This window comes from Elephantulus edwardii, unplaced genomic scaffold, assembly GCF_000299155.1.
Source record: "Elephantulus edwardii isolate Elephantulus edwardi_28Jun2011 unplaced genomic scaffold, EleEdw1.0 scaffold00103, whole genome shotgun sequence".
NCBI classification, from domain to species: domain Eukaryota; kingdom Metazoa; phylum Chordata; class Mammalia; order Macroscelidea; family Macroscelididae; genus Elephantulus; species Elephantulus edwardii.
This window is the reverse complement of record NW_006399853.1, coordinates 4308056-4326721: the sequence shown is the minus strand read 5'-3', so window position 1 is coordinate 4326721 and position 18666 is coordinate 4308056. Positions and strand designations below refer to the sequence as shown.

At 43.1% G+C, this 18666-nt stretch overlaps 1 protein-coding gene across 2 annotated transcripts in view; it reads left to right on the top strand.

Moving 5' to 3' along the window:
* Nucleotides 1–6424: 6424 nt before the first annotated feature.
* The window catches only part of MRO (maestro), a 14019-nt gene continuing 1777 nt past the window's right edge, over nucleotides 6425–18666 (top strand). The window contains exons 1-4 of one of the 2 annotated variants that reach the window (XM_006891710.1): nucleotides 6425–6523; nucleotides 7576–7722; nucleotides 12904–13086; nucleotides 15781–15936. In XM_006891710.1, the coding sequence (XP_006891772.1) occupies nucleotides 6425–6523; nucleotides 7576–7722; nucleotides 12904–13086; nucleotides 15781–15936 (585 nt within the window). The remainder of the gene's footprint in view (nucleotides 6524–7575; nucleotides 7723–12903; nucleotides 13087–15780; nucleotides 15937–18666) is intronic. The other variant, XM_006891711.1, reaches the window with a different exon arrangement.

Below are 18666 nucleotides of genomic sequence, written 5' to 3'. Positions count from 1 at the left end.
CCACCGCGCCCCTGACCTCCCCTTCCCCTCTTCCAATTGCTTTTCCACTTCTCCCCCTCCCACATCTCAGGTCTCCCTCTCAACTGTTTTCAAGCCTGCCCAGGCTCCACCCCCCCACCTTTCCCCCTTTTATTTTAAAAAGCACACAAGAAACCCCAGCTTCCTTTCCTTGACCTTGCTGCCTCTTCTATGTCGTCTATTTACTGCCTTCTCTTTGCAGCAAGACATCTCAATTTTCCCTCTTCACACCCACCTCCCCCACAAGCTTTCCAGTTTTCCTCCATCAGTCTATTAACATTGCACCCTCAGAGGTCATCCAGATGCTCTTTCTAGCCAAACCCAGGGAGATGATGTTTTGTTTTGGTTTTTTTACCACCCTCTTCCTTATTTTTGCTTCATTCTTCTTATTTTCTCAGTGTTATATTCTTTCATCTCACCCATCAGCCCCTCTTTTCTTTCACCCTTTCACTATGATGCACTTGTCTTTTGGGTTCTCCCTAGGTTTGCTGACCTGAATCCTAACTGGGTTTCCTACACTCATCCCCTGCATAGGTAAAAGTCTAAGCACTAGCACCGGTCTGCTTGTAGCTGAATTCTAACGGTGCCACTGGTCCTCTGCATTTCCTGTGGCAAGGGCACTTCTCCAGGCCTCAGTTCTCTCATCCTTAAATTGGGTACACAGTAATAGCACTTAGACTTGGGGTAAGAATTTAACAAGATGATCTGTGCAAGACTGGCCACAGTTGGGCACATAGGAGTCTTCAATGAACGCTCTGGTAGCATAGTGGTAAGAAATGGTGCTGCAATCCCAAAGGTACGCGGTTCGAATCCACCAGCTGCTCCACCGGAGAAGGATGAACACTCTCCTCCCATTGGATTAACTGTCTCTGAAAATCCACTGGAGGTTCCGCTATGGGTCGGTTCCAACTCTGCCATACACAACAATCATTACCATGATGAAGAACGCATAGATATTCTTGTAGGATCCTTTACCACATTACGTAACTCAAGGCCAGACGCTAAATGCATCAAAACCTCAACCCATTGCCATTAAATTGATGTTGTCTTATGCATTACAGAATAGACTCACTCACCATGCTTTTTTAATGGTGATATTTGCAGTTTGCCACATCTTCCTTCCTCATGAATCTGTTATTTGTGCCACCCAGGGATCCCTGACCAGTAATTAAGTGTTGACAAGTCATGTGAGCATCAGTACCAGGGAAGAAGGCATGATGGGAGGAGCAGGCGAAGGAGGCTCTCAAATTTTCCAAGCGATGGAATAGATGGAGTAACCCCAGGCCGCTGGTTTTTTTTGTTTTGTTTTGTTTTTTTTTTAATCTAGTACATAATTTAACACACTGAGAGCTTAAATGACACCTTTCAGGACATACGGTGTTTTCTGAGCAGGCAGGGGCGTGAACCGTTAAAGTTCTCACTGTTGGTGCAACAATCAGTCACAGGGAACCGGGAGTCCCACCCTGAGATCCCACGCTGCGAGGCCCAGGGCTGCGAGCGGTCACCGCTAAGCGCTCGCCTCCTGGAACCTGTCCACTGGGCGATGCTGCCATCTAGTGACCGTTCTCGGGATCGGGGCTGGGCTCGCCCATTCCCCAGGAGGAGGGAAGATCCTGCAAATCTCTCTCCTTTCTTACAAAGTGCGGGTGAGAAAGGAGCAAAAGAAAGGGGGGAAAGCGCGCAAACGGGGAGAGGGCCAGGAAAAGCTTCCCTGCACAGCCTGCGGACGTTGAGGGCAGGGATGCCCGCGATCGCCTGGCACAACCTTGTCAGCACCCCTCGAAGGTCGTTCCCTCCCACACCCAAACCACACCGTCTAAACTGTGATATTTATTTTTTATTTTCCACACTTGAATTTCGCTTTGCAACATCCTCGATCCGGGAGAAACCCGGCTTACATTCTGCTTGCCATTCTTCTGTGGTGGGAATGCAAGGCTGAGGAGATTTAGCCGAGTCATCTCATCTGGCTGTGGTCAGGAGTCCAGAGTCCGGGACCAGGTCCGCAGCCCCGCGGCCACCTCGCCACGTGTCGCCTCGGGAGCCCAGGTAAGTCTCAGGTGCAGGGAGAGGCCTGGGGAACAGTCACCTGCTGTGCCAACAGGACACCTGGACAGAGACCAGCCCTGTGCAGGTGTGGTGATGTCTGCAGGACTGACCACGGCCAAGTTCTGGAGGCTGCTCCTTCTCCAGACCTTGCGCGTTCTGGGAAGCTAGCGAAGCGCTTGAGGATGGAACGGGCAGACAGGAAGTTGCTTTAAACCCCAAGCTCCGCGCTCTTTACTTCCTTGATGCAAAGATGTTTCTTGACCTTGCTCACAAGAGGCTGTCTAGGCACTTTTGAGATAAGAGGAGAGCTGGTGGTGCAGTGGTTAAGTACTTGATTGTTGGCCACAAGCCCCACTCCTACCCCAGCTCTTCAAGAGAAAGAAGGTCAACCCCCTGTGACGCTTCTACTCGGTCTAATTGGGTCTCACTGAGCCTGTATCTACTAGATGGCAGTAGAATTGTTTGTTTAGTGTCATGGCTAAAAATGTAGATTTTGAAGGAGCTCTGGTTGCCTTAGTGGCAAGAAATTGCACTGCAATCCCAGAGGTACAGGGTTTGAATCCACCAGATGCTCTGCTGGAGAAGGAGGGACAATCTCCTCCTGTACCTGTCAGATCCGATTTGATGGTACACACACACAAAATAATAATTTTTTTTAAAAAAACCCACCAAAATATGTAGATTTTGGAGTCTCCATTTTTCTCTGACTTCTAGTTAGATCCATTAAACTCATTGCTGTTGAGTTAATACCAGCTTGGTGATTTCTCTGTGGGGCCTCCAGGCTGTAACTTTAAGGGAGAACATTGCCCATTTCTCCCTTGGAGATGCTTAAAAAGCTTGATCTTTTTGTTAATGGCCCAGCACATAACCCTATCAGAGTTATCACCAGTCCTGTTACGTTGTTGTGATGTACCATCAAGTTGGAACTGACCCATAGCTGACCCTCCAGGGGGGTTTTCAGAGGCAGTAAATTTAATAGGAGGAGATGGTCCATCTTTGTCTCCCAAGGAGCAGCTAGTGGATTCGAACTCTGTACCTTTACATTGACAGCACAATTCCTTACCACTAAGCCACCAAAGCCAGAGCTACTAGCTACATGCCTTTTTCTTTTTTTAAAGCACAACCAATCAAGACAAACAAACAAACAAAACCTCAACCCCAAACACCACTGCTGTCAAGTTGCTTTGGACTGAGGGCAACCTCTTCTTGCTTTACAAAGTAGAACTGCACTCCGCACACTTGACCGTGGAGTTTAAGGATGCAAGGTCATCTGGCCTTTCCAGTCCCAGACGGTCAAGTTCAGGCTGAGACTTTTGTGCCAATTGAGTGCAGACTGTCTGTACCATCTGGGGCATTTCACGTGTCTTCAGGAGACCGTTAATTTAACTCCAAGTTTCGCTAATCCTTCGTGTTCAATCAGCACTTGGTTTTTTGTCCTGCTTGAGAGCCCTCAACGACCTTCAGTTCTAGAAAGTTCTGGAAAGCGAGTTGGAGGCTTGGTTTCTGAGGCCTGGGGAAGCTGCCTCGGGCCCTACAGCTCTCAGCTGCTGTATCAGTTTTGCATGAGAAGTCCAGCACAAGGGCAGCGGACTGCTTTCTTTCTCAATGGAGAGACTCTGTGGGTGTGATTTTCCCAGGCCTCAGCTTGCAGAGTCGCAAGCTGCTTTCTAATGAGGCCTGTGTCCTCCTTGGGGCGGCCCCAGCTGGTGGGGGCTTTGCAGCTTCTAAGCTTCCAGTCCCAGGCTCCAGGCACCTGTCAACCCCCATCCAGCTCATCCAACCCCAACAATGACAAGCCCCGTTGATATGTATGTTGTGTGAAGAAAACTCCCAGGAAGAAACAGCCGGTATATTTCTTTCATTTTTATTTCAGTGTGACTTTGAAAATATCTTTATTCTAAAAGTAACAACAAAGCAATGCTGTAGTTTATTTCTCCTTCATGCGAGGTTCTGAGTGTAGCCTTCAGGCCAGCAGCATCCCAGTATCACCTAGAAGCATGTTCTTAGAGTTATTTTGTGTCATTAAATCCACTATGACTCTTAGCAACCATATGAACAACAGATCTGAACCTTGGCCTATTCTGTTCCATCCTCACAATCTCTGTCATGTTCCAGCCGTTGTTGTAGTCACAGTGTCTATCTATCTTGTAGAACAGGGACAGCTTATGAAACCATGAACCTTACACCTCCAAATCAAGAAAACAAATCTCATTAATTGTTTGCACATAAACAGCCTCAGCAGCTACGTTTGTGTCTTGTTGTTCTTGAAAATACATCTGGTGCACTATTTTCCCAGTTCAGCTTTTTTTTTTCTGATAAATTAAAGGATTTGCTATTACCAGCACACAGACAAAACCAACAGTCATTTGTAACACGCTCTTGGAATTTGAGCAGTTTATGAACTCATAAAATCAGTCAAGAGCAAATTTTGAACTTCCTTTCAAGAAGCCTGAACAGAAATTGCATTAATCCAAACACTCTACCATCAAAAAATACTCTTCTAAAAACAAAACAAAACAAAAACCCAAAACTCTTCTCCTAGATTCTAATACTCAAATATGACCAAATAAGTAATCATACATAATACAGCTTTAGACTGGGGACATTGCCAGCAGTGTGATTTGAAGCAGGCTTTCAAGAGTTGAGATGAGGTCAACCAGAAAGATAACTTCAGGCGGAAGGAACAGGTCTTCATTGCAGTGGCTCAACGTGTGTCAGCAATGAGGCCTGTGTTGGCAGCAGTCCTGTATTCGAACAGGAGCGGAAAAGCAGCACACATTTAGGTACGATTTCAGTGTGACCAAACCATGGCGTGACCACAGCAGGTAGCCCTCGATTTACGACACACTCCATTTATGACCCACTGCACTGGTGTTTATGGGAGTTCTGTTGTAAGTCTTAGTGTTAGAACCAATTCAGCTTTTTACAAGTGTACAGCTAGTATGTAAGTTGGTACCTTTTTTTCTATCACAGTAAACTAACACTCATTTTTTCCATGTGCAATAACCCATTCCTGATGCACTTCTCTGACCCACAGGAAAGTGCCAGGCGATCAGGACTTTCCTTAGTCAAGAGGTGAGGGGACAGAAACTCACAGTTGAATGTCCTCCAAGCTGTGGATTCTCATACCTTTATTGAGAAGTTCTTCACCACATAAGCAGTAAAATTTATTAACTGGACTCTAAGATGGTTTTTACTGTTCCTTTTCTTATTTGCTGACCATCCTTGTTTCCATAACCCCATCTACATTAGAAGGCAGCTTCAGCATGAGAATCAAGATTATGCTTATCCTAGGGTACGGTGTTTGTTTTGCTTTTAATCCAGACAGTTCCTGCCTTGGTTGGCTTAACCTCTACACATTCCCTCCTCCCTCTCTAATCACTAATTAACTTTAGTTTCCATAAATCTGCTTTTTTTGTTTGTTTGTTTGGTGATTGACTTCTTTTTCTCAGTATAGTATTTTCATGTTCCACCCATCCTGTAGCAGGCAGCAAGACTTCATTTCTCCTGAGTAGGGAACATTCTCTCGTGTGAACACACCACATTTCATTTAACCCTTCTTCTATTGATGGACAGTTAGATTGTTTTCACCTTTTGACTATTATGAATAACTGTACAACAAACATTGGTGTATAACTCTCTTTTTAAAATTTTTATTATTATTATTAATTTAAATGAAAATTTACAGACTTCGAGTTTCCATTAATTCATTGTTACACTTTTCTCCCTGCCCACCCCTCCTTCCATAACTCTGTTTTTGTGTTGAATTATTTTGGAAATACATCGAGGAGTAGAATTAGTGGGTCATAGGGAAGTTCTGTTTTCAGTTTTCTGCGGCACTACCACATTGTTTCCCACGATGCCTGTGCCATTTTGCATTCCTCGCTGCAACAGAGAGAGGTTCCAGCTATCCTACACCCTGTCTCACACAGGTCTTCTTGGCTGCAATCTTTATAGAAGCAGATTTTCGTATCTTTCTTCAGGGGCACTCCGAGATGAGTTTGAACTGCCAACCTTAGGGTTAGTAGTTGAGTGTAAACCATTTGCACCACCCAGGACTCTGTGTTTTACTTTTTTGGTGATGCTGATGCAGAAGTCTGTAGAATGCCATTGAAGAACTAGGGAGCAGGAACCCCCTTTCCACACAGGCTGGTGCTTCTCGTGGGCTGCCTGAAATTGCTGTTTCTCTTTTCCTGTGACTGTCCGGTCTTCACCAAAGCAAAAGACTCCTTAGAGAAAGGCCTAAGGCATTTGAGTTCCTTTTATTTCTGCCCTGGCACAGTGTACTATATAATATGCCTGTTGACATGGAAGTGTGCTTGTGTAATATTATTTTTATTTTCATGATTTTTCTAGTTTCATGGATCAAACACAGAGAAGAAGCAGGGGCAATGCCCTTTGCAGCTCTACCTCTCAGCCCAAGAAGAAAAGGACATCGCTGATGTCTTTCTTTTCCAAGGTTTGATATAAAACATCATGAACAGTTTCCCTTTCTGCAGCCGTTTAATTATCTGTGGATTTGCCTAGTCTACGGTTAGTTAGAATCTCCACTGAGATTCTGTCTTCTGAGAAAAAAAAATGATGACAGTTCTTTTCTTTTAAATTTTATTTAATTAATTTAAAATAGGCTTTATCTTATTAAAAAAACAGGGTTTTGTTTGTTTTTTGTTGTTGTTGTTTTTGTTGTTTTTTTTTTTTTTTTAAATTTTTGTGTGCGTGTACCATCAAATCAGATCTGACTGGTACAGGAGGAGATTGTCCCTCCTTCCCCGGCAGAGCATCTGGTGGATTTGAACCGTGCGCCTCTGGGATTGTAGTTGCAGCTCCTTGCCACTAGGCCACCAGAGCTCTCCTTGTTGTTGTTGTTATGTGCCATCGAGTTGCTGGCAACTCGTAGCGACTAAATTTTGGTTTTAGGCGCCATTGAGTCAGATACAATCCATAGTGACTCTATGAGCAACACATTTGAACCCTCCCCGATCTTGTACCATCCTCATGCTTCCTGACACATTAGAACCCATTTTGGCAGTCAGTGTGTCCTGTGTCGATCCACCTGGTCGAAGGTCTTCCTCTCCTTGGCCAACCCTCTACCTTTCTGAGCATCATGTCCTTCTCTGAGGAACAGGCCCTCCTAGAACCTGCCCAAAATTGGTGAGGCGAAGCTTCATCACTCTTGCTTCCAAAGAGCACTCTGGCTGCACCCTCTTCAAGACATATCTATTTGTCCTCTTGACTGTCCATGGATGTTAAGTGTTCTTCTCCAACACCACAGCTCAAAGCCATCAATGCTCTAGAGCATATCTTTTAGTAATTCCCCCCAAAACCATCAAATTATTTGTCATGTTGAGCAAATGAGTGTATTTCTAACAAAATCAGGCATCAGTATGTAAAGGAAAGAAGGGGTACAGTTGAGTGGGCAACCCCAGGATTTTCTTCAGAGGGCGGGATTGGAGTTGGGGTTGAATCTGGCTCTGAATGATCCTAACGAGCACATTTTGACCCGCCCCACAGGTATCTGGGAAACTAAGGTTCCAGAAGCGGGAGTCTCTGAGGAACACTCTTACCTTCTTGGCAGAAAGAGCCTGGGACCGCAGTGCTAGAAAGCGTCACATGGTGATGAAAGGCCTGGGCACGCTGGCCTGTGAAGCCCCGGACAAGGTAGGAAGAGGCATGCGTTTGAGACGATCTCCAGTCCTCGAGGTGTTCCAGACCCAGGGCTGGGGTCAGATCCTGCCGATACTTGCTATCTGTTGCTGCTTAACAAATCACCTCACACTTAACAGCCTGAAGCAGCATACAGTCATCATCTTCCAGTTTCTACGGGGCAAGAGTCCAGGCATGGATGAGTTGCATCCTCTGCTCAGGGTCTCACAGGGTTGCAGTCAGGGGTCAGTCGGGCTGCATGGCTTTCCGAAGCTGGCGTGGGGGTGGGGGATGGGGGTCTCTTCCAGTCTCATCTATTTGTTGGCAGACATTAGTTCCTACAGTCATAGGACTGAGGTCGCCTCAGCTCCCTGCTACACGGCCCCCTTCTTTCCCTTCTAAATGTTATTTTGTTGTTGTTGTTATGTGCTGTCAAGTTGCCTGTGAATCATAGTGACTCTGAGCCCTGCCTTATCCTGAGCCAACATCACCGTCTCCAATACACCTACTCCCACCACCCCAGTCACTGAGTCAAGTCACCTCATCCAGGGTCTTCCTCTCCTGCACTGTCCCTCCATCATTACAAGCATGACGTCCTTCTCCAAGAACTAGTCCCTCCTAGCAACCTGCCCAAAGTATATGAGACAGAGCTTCAGAATCCTTGACTTCAAGAAGCAGCCTGGTTTCATCCTCTCCAGGACAGACCTGCTTGTTCTCTTAACAGTCGATAGTATGTTCAACACTCTTCTCCAGCAATAAAACTCAAAGGCATTGGTTCTCCTTCTGTTATCCTTATGCATTGTCCAGCTCTCTGTTGCATAGCAAGTAATTAGGAAGACCAAGGCCTGGATCAGGTGCATCTTAGTCTCTAGACTGACATCATTTATCTTCAGTACTCTGGAGAGGTCCCTGACAGTAGATTTTTCCCAACACAATTTGTCTTTTGATTTCCTGACTGCTGGTGCCATGAGTGTTGATAGTGGAGCCAAGCAAGCTGAAGCTGTTAATAATCTTAATTTCTTCTCCACCTATCATAGTGCTGCCAATTGGCCCAGGGGTGCGAATCTTTGTCTTCTTGATTTGAGCTTCAATCCACATTGAAGACTATAGTCCTTGACTTTCTGCAGCAAAGTCTTCAGGCCCTCCTCAATTTTAGAAAGTAAGGTTGTGTTACCTGCATAATTCAGGTTGTTGATAAGTCTTCCTCCAATCCTGATGCCACATTCCTCCTCGTAGAGTCCAACCTCCTAGATGATCTGTTCCACATATAGATTGGAAAGGTATGGAGATAGGATGCATCCCATGCAGTGTTCCCCTGCTCTGTTCTGACGACTGCCTCCTCGTCCAAGCATAGGTTTTGCATGAGCACAATTAAATGTTCCTAGAATTCCATTCTTCTTTAGAGTAGCCACAGTTTGTTGTGATCTACACAGTCAAATGCCTTTGCATAGTCAGTAAAACACAGATATTCCTCTGATACTCTCTGCTTTCAGCTAAGATCCATCTAACATCGGTTATAATGTCTCTAGTGCCATGGTCTCTTCTAAAACCAGCTTATTCAGCTGACAGTTCTCTGCTGAAGTGTTGTTCCATTTGTTTTTAGATAATCTTGATCTCACTTGCATGTGTAATTAATGATATGGTACAGTAATTTCCAGACTCTGTCAGATCTCTTTCTTTTTTGCAGGGAATAAATATGGGTCTTTTTCAGTCGGCTGGTCATGTGGTTGTCCTTCAGACTTCTTGGCACAGACTGGTGAGCACATCCAGGACAGCATTTGTTTGTTGAAATACATCAATTGGTATTCCATCAACTCTTGGGGCCTTGCTTTTCTGCCAATTCCTTCAGAGCAGCCTGATCTTCCTCCTTCATCACCATTGCTTCTTGATCATATGTTGTTTCATGAAATTCTTTGTGTCAGTCAATTCTTTTTTGGTCTAGTGAATCTGTGTATTCCTTCCATCTTCTTTTTATTATTTTTTTAATCTAGCAAAAAGTAAATTTATTTTAGCTACACAGGAATTTTATAAGCAATTGAGTTACACTAAAAATTGGTGCAGTAAACATTGGCCATTTTAATTATTATTTTTATACCTCATTTATATTTAAATTAATAAGTGATAGAGTGGACTTGATGACAATCACAGTGGATTTTGATGGGTTCATGTAGAAATATTTTCAATTTCCCAATGTATAGCTGCATATTTTCTTAAAAAATAATCACATTATCTTTTAAAATGCATTACAGAAATCAGATGAAGGATGTAAAGAAATGATATAAGCAGAAATCCATTAATTCAGACGTATATATTCAGAAATAGTGAGGATAAAATATGTGACTTAAAGTCAATACAGCGTCCTTTGTATTCCTAATCTCTGCAGTGGCTAGGCTCTGGAAACAAGATTAACACCACATGGAAATTTTCCCAGTAATTCTTTCTCTAAAAAGGAATCTTCTGGAGCATCAAATTGATCTTCTGGTAACTTTGGCTTCTTAAGGGATTGTTCTCTAGCTTCAAACTTTTCTTCTTGAGCAGAACTTGTTTCCTCAAAGAATGACACAGAAGGAGTGATTTTGCAGCTGTCCGCACAGTGGCCCAAGGGCTCCCAAGCCATCCAGCCCTTCTAGGCCCCAAGCAGCCATGGCAGGGACCGAGAGGAGCCACTGTCCCCTGCCTCAGGAAGGAAGGAGCCAGCTGCAGAACGCTGTCGTTTGACGCTTCCTAGGTCATTCAATATTCTGCCTACAGTGTCATTAAATATTACAACTCAGAGCTTGAATTTGTTCTTCAATTCCTTCACCTTAAGAAATACCAAGCAAGTTCGGACTTTTTGATTTTCCGACTCCAGCTCTTTGCACATATCATTATAATACTTTGCTTTGTCTTCTAGAGCTGCCCTTTGATATCTTCTATTCCTACGTGTATAATTTAGGACATCTACTACATTCTTCAAGTTTCCTAATCTTTCTCATCCTCTTTTTCTGAGTAGTTCCTCCCCCATTGATATAAACTCACTGCCTCCCAAGTCTTATTTAGTATTTTGGGATGATGTTGTCAATTTGATCTCATATTCATAGTTCTTGAAAGGGCATGATACTCAAGGCCGAGTTTTGTTTTGTTCTGTGATAGTTTTTCTTTCTTTTTTTTTTAGACTTAGATACTTTCGCAGTTTAATTTGCAAACAAATTTTTATAACAAATTGTTTTTGACCAAATCATACTTTGAAAACTGTTTATATAGAAAACCCAGGGAATAAAGTGGACTGTTTATTGTGAAGGCCTTAAATTACATTATTACAATAGAAAGTACAGGAGGTAGAAGATAACTGAAAAGACTAATGAAACATTATTAGTTAAAAGAATGCTTGCCTTTAAGCTTATTTCAGGTGATATTTTGAGTTTAAGGATTATTTCAGGGCGTAGTCTCAGGTGTTCAGACAGTTTTTACTGCTCTAGAAAGTCAAGAGGCTGGGAATATGAAACTTAGCTCTGCATTTTGCTCTTTGATCAGGATTCTTCTATGGAATCTTCCATGAAAATGATCCGTAATGGTAGTCGGGTTCTATCCAGTTCTGGTCTCACGGCAAAGCAGTTGTTCCTAAAGGTGGCTAGGCACACATTCTGGATTCTTTGCTATTCTTCACTTTCCTTCCTCTTTTGCCCCAGGTGAACAGAAAGCAGTTGTGTGTCTTGAATGGCCATGTGCAAACTTCCAAGACCCCAGGTGCTATACAAAGAACTACAAGGAGAATGGAAACACTGCACTTTATTTGGCAAATGAAAAAAAAAAACCACAAAAAAAACCAACAAACCACCATGACCTTAAACCTCTAAACCTTGATACCAAATTCTATGAGTTAGTTGGTTATACATAAACAAACTTGGTAGTTACTCTTTTTACTGGTGAGGCCACTGGAATGTTTTCTTTGGTGAAATGCACACTCAAGTTTTTTTGCTCATTTTATGCTTGAATTGTCTATCTTTTTGTTGCTATATCATCAAAGTAATATTGCGTAAGTTAGCTTTTCTTGTCACTTTTTGGGACAAAGTCTTTTGAAGAAGAAATCTTTTCCTTTCTGTGGAATTGCATTTATTTATTTTGTCTTTTGTCTGTGTTTATGTCGTTACATGACATGATCCATCTCTGAAATCTAGATCTATCTGTGATGCCTCTGCTGGCTCGTCCAAGAACTTTGTGATTTCAACTTGCAAATTTAGGTCCTAACTCCATTTTGAATCTATTTATGTGTGTATGGTTTGGATCCTGTTTCATTTCTCTGCATGTGGAAATCCAATTTTTCCAGCATCATTAATTGAAGAAGCTATCTTTCCTTATCAAATGCACTTAACATCCTTGAAAAATCAGTTGACTGTAGATATGTAGGCTAAAGTGGGTGCTTCTTCATAGCCAAGGGTAACAAGCCTTTCCCCCCGAGTCTGCTGAAATGGAAGCTAACCACAGAAACGACTTCTCACTATTTTTTGCCACATTTCATATATTAGAAACCAATTGCAAATCCCCTCTCCATTCAAGGAGAGGAGTTTGTACAAGGGTGTAACTCATTTGAGGGCACCTCAGAGTTATCTGTTATGGATAACTCATCATCAGGGCCCATTGGAGGTCACTTTAAGGTTATGATGACCTTCCTAAGGTTGTGGTAACCAACTTTCCTTCCTACCAGGGGCAACAGGGCTTCAGGCAGGATTAACACACAAGTGGGCCATTGACTTTCTTGGTGAATTCAAGTGTTCTTCTAATGATTTATGTTTATTTAGTAAAAGATCATTTCTCTACTTCCTCTTTAATCATTTGTCAACATCAGTGACCATTTCATTTCTTCCTCGTTGTAAATATATCCAGAGCTGCTCTCGCTCCCAAGATCACTCAGGTTTGACCTGTCCTTCCCTGCCCTCCCCATCCATCGGCCACACTCTATTCTTTCTCTTTTCCCTCTGTAATACTAGGTTGAACTCTGCCAAGACAAAACTACTATATATATAAACAAAAGTTTGAATCTTCCATTCAACCCCATGGATGAATGGAAGCTTTTGTGTGTGAATGAGAACGATCTGGTTGATTCTGAAGACAGCCATCCTTGCTCTGTGCATGTCCTAGGAAATTAGAAGTGGAGTTAGTTTTCAATCCTTGTGTAGCAATTCCCCTGCCTCTAATGCCTTTCCAATCTGGTGGCAGGTGAGGAAGTATAAGAAGATTTTCCTTGACCTGCTGGTGCATGGGCTGTATGACCCTGTGAGCTCTGAGGTCATCCACGAGAGTCTGAAGACACTGGCCATCGTCCTGAGCAAGCTCCAGGGTAAAGGCCTGGGCTCCTTCTTCATTGACATCACCCTCCAGACCAGGACTTTGTTAGATGATGTAAGTGAGGACAGCCTGGAACATTCTGTCATTGCTTAACAAGTAGGAGTAGACCTGTGAGCTCTGTGTGGGGAGCTCGCAGGAAACTAAACCTCTGTTATTTATTGACTGAAGACCTTTATGGAGGAATGCATACTGTGCTAAGAGCCATAAAGGACACATACAGATTTATAGATTTTCATTCTTACCTTTTGAAGTATTTTCATTATAATAAGTGAATATGTGGACACTTAAGATAATGCCACCATTGTGTATTCAATGTTCTCATTTAAATGTAACAATATCAGTAGCTGGCATACATTAAGTATTTACTGTAGTTTGGCTATGATGCTAGGTAATTTACATGGACTAATCTCACATAATCCTTAAAACAACCCTACAAGGTAGGCACTGTTGTCATCCCCAACTTACAGATGAAGAAACCAAGGCATGGAATATTTCAGTAACCTGCCTCAGGTTTACAGGGCCAGTAGAAAAGAATCCAGTCTCTCTGACTACAGGGCTTCCACTCTTAACTACCAGTTACAAGACCTGTCACGTACCAATTGTCATTGAATTGTTTCCAACTCATTCGGACTCAGTAGGAGATAGCTCTCTACAGGCTCCAAGGCTGGCATTTGTACAGAGGCAAATGGCCTCCTCTTTCTTCTGCAGTTGGTGGGTTTAATATGCTGAACCTCCAGCTATCATTTAAATGCTTAACCATTGCACTGCTAGGAATCCCGGACTAAATGGGTCACAGATAAAGAGCAAAAGGGGTTCAAGTGTAGGAAGAATTATTTCCAGCTGGAGCAAAGGTCAGACTTCACAGGAAGAATTGAGTTCTGACAGGACCTTGAGAGACAAGTAGAGAGAGTTCTCTTCAGAGCAAACAGCCTGGCTCAAAAGTGCACAGAGAGGTTGTTGTTTAGTCTGAAATGATGAATCGTCTGCAACACTACTTGCAAGTTAAGAATTTAGTCTGCCACAACTGTGTATTTGTAGGCAAGCTCTGGTGGGCTAGTGGCAAGGAGCTGTACTGCAATCCCAGAGGTGCATGGTTCTAATCCGCCAGATGCTCTGCTGAAGAAGGAGGGACTATCTCCTCCTGTACCAGTCAGATCGGATTTGATGGTAAACACACACACAAAATAAAATTAAAAAAAAAAATTTAAAAAGAAAAATAAAACCCCTCAACCGTATATTTGTATGTGTGTATGGTGGTTGTTATGTTCTGTCAAGTTGGAATTGACTTACAGCTGACCCTCCAGTGGGTTTTCAGAGGCAGTAAATCACGCAGGAGAAGATTGCCCATCTTTCTCCCTCAGAGCAGCTGGGGGATTTGAACCTTGTGTCTTTGGGTTGGTATCACAACTCCTTACCTACTAGGCCATGTGTATGTATGTATATATGTGTGTATGTGTGTGTGTGTGTGTGTGTGTGTGTGTGTGTCTGTGTGTGTGTGTATCTAGGTTCTGATATTTATCAGACATGATAATCACTTATTCACCAGAGGGAGCTCTGGTGATAAGATGGTAAGAAATATATGTGTGTGTATACACACACACATGCACACATACATCACAGAATCAGGCAAAAGTTTTATCTGTTTGTTATAGGGTGACTATGTATGTATGTATGTATGTGTGTTTATATATATATACGTATATACAATAAAATTAGGAAATAAAATAGAAAATTAACAATCTTCTCAGATGTAAAATTAAGCAAGTCTTTTCCTATCCTTCAATGTGTGTTTTGATTTATTGAAAAGATTGTTTAGAGAGCTCTAAGACAGATTGTTTGATGGGGGAAAAAATCCAGGTGTTTAACAGCGGCTATGGTATACTTCCATTTCTGTAAAAATGTGTAAAAAGAATGTGCAATATAGAGATGTATTTTATTTTTTAATTTTCTGGAGGGATATGCACAGAACTTAATACTTTATTTGTATAGAAAAAAATGGTAGCAGGTGGAGAGGATTAGGAATGGACTTAATTTTCCTTTCAAATTTTTTTATTAGTTTGAGTTTTGAGTTAGAGAAACATGTTAAGTCTGCAGAACATTGAATATTGACAAACCCCAGGATTCTTGTGTTTTGGGGTTTTTTTTTTCCCAAGGCAAAGGTCCATTGAAGACTTCAGAGCCTCTCTCGACCGTGTCTAGACCCCTTCCCAAATCACGATTCTCTAGGGGGGCTGAAGGCACCTCTTTTTTTTTTACTTCCAGACTTTTTTTTTAAAATTTTTTTTTATTATTAAATTTTATTAGTTTTAATGAACATTTACAGGGATTTTGGGTTTTCATTCCTTCATTGCTGCACCATTCTCTCTACCCTCCTCCCCAGTTTGTTCTTCTTCCCCGCCATCCGAATGTCTGTTTTAATTGTCCAATTGCCAGTGCTTGTCAAAGTCAGTTCTGATTAATCTCCTTTGTCGGTGTGTCCTTTGCCATTCCCTATCACTCCTCCCTGAGAGAGACTTCACCCTGATTCATAAGGAAAAGGGGATGGCGTATTCTCTTAGCTACTTCCTGCTGAAAAGGGACGCTGTGGGTTTCAGGGTGAAGATCTTCTCTCACTACTCTAAAGGGCCCCTTTGGCAGTAGGAAACATATAATGTACCTTAATAAGTGAAAGTATGATGTTCTCTGATGCAGTTCACTGCTGACATTAGTGACCTGGTTTTGTTGTTTCTTGTGGATGGGGACCCCCAGGACAATGACAACCTGAGATACTCAGCCTTTGTCTTGTTTGGACAATTGGCTGCCTTCGCTGGACGGAAATGGAAGAAATTTTTCACCACGCAGGTTAAGCAGACCCGAGATTCACTGCTGACCCATTTATGGGATAGAAATCCTCAAGTGGCCAAGGTAAGGCTCCTTGACCGTCACTCCCTGCTCAGACACATGGAATCTCTGTGCTCTCTACAAAGGGTCTGTGGGACAGCCAGGTCGAAGGGTGGATGCCAAACCCTCAGCTTCCTGCCCTGCCAGCTGTAGACATGGTGTGAATCTCACAGAACACACCTTCTCTGAATCTGTGGTCACTGTGAGTCATTATTAACTCAGTACCATATAACATGTCCTAAAACTGTTTCTACTAGGTTTCTTTCTGATTACTATGTTATAAACCAGCATCAAGATAAAACACATTATTCACTCTAATATATCTTTATGTATCAGAAAGAAGTACACTAAAGAATGGTGGTGTTCTGAGGTTGACATTTATTTGATAATATAAATGAAATGCCATATAAGTATATATTTTTCTTTTTTCCTTTTCTTATTTGTCTTTTTAAATTTATTTTCTACTAGTTTATTTACAAAATTCAAATTTGAACAAATTATTTCCATTTTCCTCACCCCCTCATCAAATTGTACAACCTGATGATTAAGCCCCCATTACCCCAGCACATCCGCATCCTCTGCTCCCACCCCTTCTACGTGGATCCTTATACTTATTCTGCAATAATGGTTTTATACAATATTTATCCTTGTGGGACTGAGTTAGTTCACTCAACATAATGCTCTCCAGTCCCTCCCAAATTAGGCAATAATTTACAAAACTATTGCTCCTGTGTGCTGCATAGTGTTCCATTGTGCCATACAAGTATATTTTAAAAGAACAGTATAACCTCGGAATTGACAGGTAGTGACAAGTTACTACAGAGGGTCTGTTATGGATTAAACTATGTTTCCCAAAGATATGTTAAAGTCTTAACCCCTTTTAAAAAAACAAACAAACCTAAAACACATCTCAATGTGTAATCACTAACAAGGACTGTTATTTTCCACTTCACTTGTTTAATCCCAGTCAGGGCTTGAAAAACTCAGGCTAATGGCAAATAAGGACAGAAATGAACTCATGTGGTCGAAGCCATTCCAACAGTGGTCAAAGGGAAACAGTTCCACAAGCTTTCCAAAGCCATCATTTTTGTGGAAGCACACTGCCACACCCTTGTCCTGTGGAGCAGCTGGTGGCCTTGAACTGGTGACCTTTCAGTTAGTAGTTCAGTGCTTCCACCATCACGTTCCTCTTGAGAGCACAAAGGCCCAAGTTCAATTAGTAAGCAGCAGCCCACCTAATGGAGATACTGATTTACCTTCTGGCACCGGGCCTGGTATGAGTGACCTGACCTCAGCTCCTTGATTCCCTGTGGAGTCTTTCTTTTATTCTTATGTGTCCTCCTGTGCTTGAATCAAACGCATGCTCACTTCGGAGTGGGACGAACAAGTGCTTCAAAGTCAGGGCTTAACTCTTCCAATACCTTGCCATTATGCACTGCTTAACGTCTCTTTGACAATGTCCAACCACATGTATGCATGTGACTCTGTAGAGTTAGTTTTGTTTGTTTTTGTTTTTAAAAGGAAAGGGTTTTTCTTCTTCTTATTTTTCTCTGAGAGGCATTAAAGACCTCAGATCCAGACTCTTGCAGTACAGGATCACAGTAGGATGCTGGCAGAGGGCAAGGCTCTGGGCACCAGCTTTCCCAGCTTTGACCAGGGTGCTATGGGGCCAGGGGGACTCTGCAGTTAAGGCAAGTGAACGTTTGGTGGGGTTGAGAGTTCTATCCTCTTGAAGCTGTCTTAGCCACCCCTCCTGCAGCTACCCATTCCTCTGGCTTCCACTAGCAGCCCCACCAGCAGCAGTAACAAGGACACACAGCGCAGGGCTCCCCAAAGATTTTACTCCAGTGCTCCCACCACCTCCAAATCCCACGGCATCCTGTTTCACGGCCTGCACTGTGGACATTAAGCAACATTGTCAGTATTTGCTTCATTGGGCACAGAGGGTTCACAGGATCACTCTTATTCTTAAATTACTGTGAAGAAAGGAAGGGAGGGAACAAGGTGAAGAGAGATTGAACTCTAGCAACTGAGTGCACATTTTCACGCCAAAATAACAAGAACCAACCAGTTGTCCTCAAGCTGACCTCCGCGTCATCGGGTTTTCAATGGCTGATTCTTGGGGAAGTAGGTGACAAAGCTTATTTTTCCAAGGCCTTTTTTGATCAAACCTCTAGTGTTTTTAAAGAACATTTTTTTTATTTTATTCTGGTTTATTTACAAAGTTCTTATACACTGTTTTTCACACCAGATCTTTCCCATTTCTTTTACCCACCCCGCCCTCCACCCATCAAATTGTGCGACCCTGTGATTGCTGCCCCCCACGCCGCGCTCATCCTCCCCCCTCTACTCCTCCCCCCTCCCCCTTGGATCCTTATACATGGTTTACTAGTTACCCTTCTATTTCTACAATAATGGGGACCTCTAGTGTTGATAGTTACCAGATGAGCATGCTAGCCATTTTGCACCACCTATGCAACCCAAAGGCACAGGGTTCCAGTCCACCAGCTGCTCCTTGGGAGCAAGAGAAGTGGTTTCTTCCATGCAGTTTGCTGCTCATGTGCACCTGCTAAAGGGTCAGCAATGAGGTGTTGGTTCTGACTCAGTGACACATACGACCTCCCCACCTCCCACCATCACCACCACTGCCACTGCCACCACCTCCTCTGCCGCCACCGCCACCGCTACCACCACCTCCCACTCCCCCACCATCACCACCACCACCACCACCTCCTCTGCCGCCACCACCACCAC